At 48.5% G+C, this 5,121-nt stretch overlaps 1 protein-coding gene across 1 annotated transcript; it reads right to left on the bottom strand.

Annotated features, from left to right (window-relative positions):
* Positions 1-2,769: 2,769 nt before the first annotated feature.
* On the bottom strand, positions 2,770-4,863 carry LOC132649932 (PWWP domain-containing DNA repair factor 4-like). The gene has a single exon (XM_060374705.1). The coding sequence runs from the start codon at positions 4,861-4,863 to the stop codon at positions 2,770-2,772; it is 2,094 nt and encodes a 697-aa protein (XP_060230688.1).
* Between the last annotated feature and the right edge of the window lie 258 nt (positions 4,864-5,121).

Raw genomic sequence — 5,121 nt, forward strand, 5'->3', positions numbered from 1 at the left:
AGTGCAACACCCATTCATGTTTAAAGTCTTGGAGAGATCGGGGATACAAGGCACATACCTAAACATAGTAAAGGCAATATACAGCAAGCCTATAGCCAACAACAAACTATGAAACTGTAAACCAAAGCAAACTAAATGTTTATATTTCTCAGAGTGCTATGGGCATGGTGTCTCTTCACAGCAGTAAAACCCAAACTGAGAGAGAGATCATGATCTTTAGCATTAGCTGTGGATAATAGGTAGTGAAAATGTGACCATGAGAGTGGGTGTCAGAGATTGCAGATCTAAAAGTTAAGCCAAAGAAAAGGTGGAAAAGTCAATTCACATCTATTCCCAAATGAATAGGGAACTTTGAGGACCCCAGAGTCTCAAGAAACCAAGACAGAACTACTGGTAGGAAAGATAAGAACCAGGAGATAAGGAGATAACAGGAATGTGGGCAGATTAGTGTAGCAGTAGGGCAATCATGTGTTCTCTTGTTCCATGTCAGTGCGCAAAGTAAGTAGTAGAAATGGCACAAAATTCACTTGAAAGTTGAGAAGGAAGAAAAGACTTTTAGCTCTGAAAGAGGATGCTACAGGCAGGGTAGGTGGTGCTATTAGGGGACATGAATGGTAGAAGGTGAGGACAGAGGGTTTTGTTGTCAGAACATAATGCAAAAGGGGGCAGTGTCAGTTAAAGTCATAGTAGAGGCTGACTATGCAGGTGAGACTATGTCTGACATGAAGCTTCTGAGACCTGCACTGGCATGGTGCTTGGGTATGTAGAACACAAAGAATTTAGATTTGAGCTTCTCCTGGAAAATCCATTAACAGATTGGAGTTATTAATTCCTATCCTAGATGGAGTCAAAAGCAGGACTAAAGGAGATGACTATGATTTATAAACTTTTCAAAAGCAAGGAGGATTGAGTTATACAGTGTCGGTGTCTTTTACAGAGAGATGGCTCATAGCAGAGGGAAAAATATGATTACATTTAAAAAGTCTTTTTCATTTATATATTTTTGGTGTGTGTACATGATAATTTTTGTGTGCACCTGAACTTGAAGGCCAGAAGTTGATATCAGGTGTCTCCCTCATCTACACTCCAAATTAGTATATTTGTTTTTCTTTTGTTCTTTTTTTGACAGGGTCTCTCACAGAACAAGATGCTTGCCAATGCACCTATACTGGCTGGTTGGCAAGCCTCAGTGTTTTTGTCTTTGTGCCCCCACTACTGAGAATACAAGCACCTGTGTCATTCTTGCCCTTTTTCACAGGTAAGAGCCCACTGGATACACAAAGGAAAGGAACTAATTAGTATCAAGGGCTAATGCTCACCATTCTCCAGTGCAACAGGAAGGGAAAAGGTATCATGTATCCAGGGACATAGGCTGGAGTACAAATGCATATTTACAGGGATTTGGCAGAAACCAAGGGGACAGCTGCTTATAAAGTTGTACTTCAGGGTCCACAGAGGCACCGATTCATGTGTATCTCCAAAACACATAAAGGACTGTGATTCAAGAGGGGAAAACAGGCCAGTATGGGAGGTATGGCAAGCTTGCTTCTCATCAGTACACCCAAGGTGTCAGTGACTCCAAGGAATGAAAGGCCGCTCTCCCTCTTCCGGCCAACACCAGAAGTCTAGAAGTCTTTGATCTCAGAAATGTGAGAAAAGCAGAGATACTATTGTCTGCTGCTGCAGACAGTCAGCCCATGAGATTGGCAGACCTTTCTCATTAAGAGAATGTAGTCTCTGGGGGACTGGAGAATGGCTGAGAATATAAAGTGTTTCCTGCATGGGGTGAAAACATGAGTTTACCATCCAGTACTCATTTAAAAGAAAAGTATATGGACAGGCATGTTTAATCTGTGCACTGGGGTGACAGAGACAGGAGGATGGAAAGAGCTGCCTGGATACCTCTTCTAGCACAATCAGTGAGCAACACGTTCCATCAGAGATCCTGTCTCAGAAAGCAGAAAAAATAAGTGAAGAGACACCAGATTTTGACCTATGACATCCTCACGTTTGTGCACACATACAGAGAGAGAGGGAGGGAGGCAGGGAGGGAAAGAGAAGGAGATGGAGGGAGGAAGGTGCAGAAAGATGAGAGAGAGTAGAGAGGGAAGAATAAAGGAAGGGAAGGAGAGAGAGAGTGAGAGGTTTTAAAACGCAATACATCATGATCTTTGAAATCAGACTAACTCCGGGAGTACATTCACTTCCTTTCTCTGGCTTTAACCAACTGCCTCAATACACATATCTGTTCCTCTTCTTCATTGTGAGTGAGTGAAGAAGGAGGTAATGGAGAAAGAAAATTGTGGAAGCTAAGCTGGCTCCATCCATAGCACCTTAGAGAAAAGAGGACAGGAAGTGTGGGGAAGTCAGAGACAGGTGTCATCATTAACCTGATGTGCTGGCTGGGTATGTTGGGAAACTGCAGAGAGGGCAAGGCTATGCCAAGATAGCCAATGCTCCACTCAGGGCTGGCAAGGTTCCAGGGAAGTGCACCCACAGGACTTGTGCACACCTAGGCACAGGCCAGAGAGGGCTGGTCTGGCCTGAAGCTAACAGAATCTGTCTGTCTGTAGAGCCCATGTAGACATCTGCACTGTCAATCAGGAAAGAAAATATTTATTTCGAGGTGGGGAAAGAAACACTCAGCGAGCAGTCGTCCCAGTGCCCAAAGTACACCCCACAGTCTCCCAGATGTTCCTTTTTGGAGTTCCTTCCTGTCTCCTCTCTTGGGAGTTGCAGGGGTGATGGCTGATAGCAGTGAGCACCCTTCTAAGGAATGGGTGCATGAGGGGCCCTGGCAGCCCCAATTCTGACTGCTGACCTCTTCCGGGCTGCCTTTAAGAGGTTCTTTTCAAAGAGCTCTTTCTCACGGTAGTGCACTGGTGGGCCATGCAGGTACTTCTCTTCTGCCTCCTTGTAGCTGAGCTCATAGAGGGCAGCGATGGAGCAGATGATTGCTTCTGGAAGAAGAACGTCCATGGTAAACTGCACTTTATCTCCTCTAGTCAGGGAGAGCAGAGCCTCATCTGCTTCCTTGCATATTTCTTGCAAATGCCTGGCCACAAGATGCAACTGGTCGTCATCCTCCAGGTAGGTCTCAATACAGAAGTCTTCCCCCCTTGATTTCCAAAGATTGTCCACCCACCTGGACGGTTTTCTGCCCTGCACAATCTCCCGCAGGTGCTGGTCGGCCCCCTTTCTCTTCACTATGAAGTCCACGAGCTTCTGGTTGGCTCTGTCCCAAGCAGCCCTCATACGGTCAGGCAGAACTTTCTTGCGGGGGCCTTTCCCACCTGGGGCATTCTCCTCCTCCCAATCTTCCAGGTCCACATAGCTCACCTTAGGGAAATCAATGTGCAGGTCTCCTTCCTGGATGGCCCTCCTTAGCGGGTAACTGACTTGGGCAGTGTAATAGCCCATAAAGGAGCCCAGGTAGGCGCCACAGGCCAGGCCCTCTCTGTAGTGGTCGATCACTGTGAGGCACCAGCTGATGCCCTGGCTGTACACTCTGCTGGCTCTTCTTATGAGTGATATTTTTTCTCCACAGTCCAGATGTTTCAACTTGTGTAGAGGGGCACGGACACCCTTGTGCTCAAACTGCATGTTAGCTTCCATCAACAACACCCTCGCCATCTTGTCATTTTGGCTGACACTTTTTACCACCGCTGGCCAGAATGGAAGGTCCTGAAATTTGAACCAGACCAGCATTCCTTGTTCAATGGTATTCTGTAGCTGGGCAGAAGCCACCTTGGCAGCTTGGCGTGCTTTTTGAATGGTGGAACGCCTCCTCTTGAACCTGGTCTTCGTCACCTTTGAGTGAGCACACGGTTCCAGTTCTGGCACCCTGCAATGTGGACACAGCACGTGGATCTTCCTTTTCCTGTTAGCAATGCGGAGGGATCTTCGCAGCCTCAGGATTGGAGGCATGCAAGCTGCTGAGGCCGAGTTTGCAGCTGGCTTCAGGGTGCCCGGGCCGTGGTCCTCCTTGCTCTCATGGAAGGCATTCTTCCTTTGGCCTCCAGTAGCCCTGGTGTGTAGGTCAGCAAAACGTGCTTGTTGCTTGAGGGCTTTGGGCGAGGACCAGATGCACCTCAGTGGCCCAGAAGCAGCCTGCTGCTCTTTCTTAGCCCGTACACTCTGCCTGGAGGCTGAGGCAGTCAAAGACTTGGGTTTGGATGTGTTTAGCTTTTTCATGCATGCATTACGACCAGAATTTCCTTCCAGTGTTGTGTGACATGGCCGTACTCTGATGCCTCTTAGGACATTCTGTTTCATCTCAAAGTGTGGAGGCCCAACAGTGGTGTGTGCCTGGGCTTTTCCACCTCGCACTGTGGGCACTTTCTGTGAGCCCACTGGCAACACAGGACCCTGACGGTGCTGCTTTCCTGGACTCCTCTGGGAGAGCTCTTGGCCTTTCTGGTTGTGCTTTTGGAAGCACAGACGCACGCGCAGGCGAAAGCGAGGACGTGGTTTGGAGTTGGCCTGCTCTTTTGGAACCTTTTGAGGACTTGTTCTTGTGCTGGTTCTTTGGCCACCTGTCCTTCCACCTTGCAAACAGCCTCCCTCCCCCAGGATATCGAGAGCCACCTTGAGGGCTCTTCTGTATGCTCTGGTCTGCTTTGGTGAGCCATTGCCCTGTGACTCCTTCCCTGCCATGGAGGCAAGGCTCACAATTTCAGACTTGGATAGTGGCCTTGCTTTGGTGCTCCTCACTCTTGTCTTCTCCCCCATAGGCAAGATTTGCACCTCCAGGAAAGGTGCCCCTCTCCTCTTACTATGGGCTGATGTCCTGGGTCTGGACAACACCCTGGCAGGCCACAGCTGACCCTTCCAGCCACACAGCACATACTCTGCAGAGTTCATGGTGACAGTACTCTGGGGCTGTGCTGATCACTACAGCGTGAGCACTTTGGTTTTGGTGGGCAATGTGACTGCCTGGCAGTTGTCTCTGGCCAGGCTCTCCTGCCTGTGCTACTGGCCTCCTTCCAGATTCTGGTGGAGGAGCTGGAGCTGACTTCCCTCAGGGTTATGTGGGCTTCCAATGCATGGTGGGAGAAGGAAGCAGAGTTGCATTAGGAAGGAAATAAATAGGCTTTAGCCAGCATGGACACATCAATGCGG

Source organism: Meriones unguiculatus, chromosome X, assembly GCF_030254825.1.
Source record: "Meriones unguiculatus strain TT.TT164.6M chromosome X, Bangor_MerUng_6.1, whole genome shotgun sequence".
NCBI lineage: Eukaryota > Metazoa > Chordata > Mammalia > Rodentia > Muridae > Meriones > Meriones unguiculatus.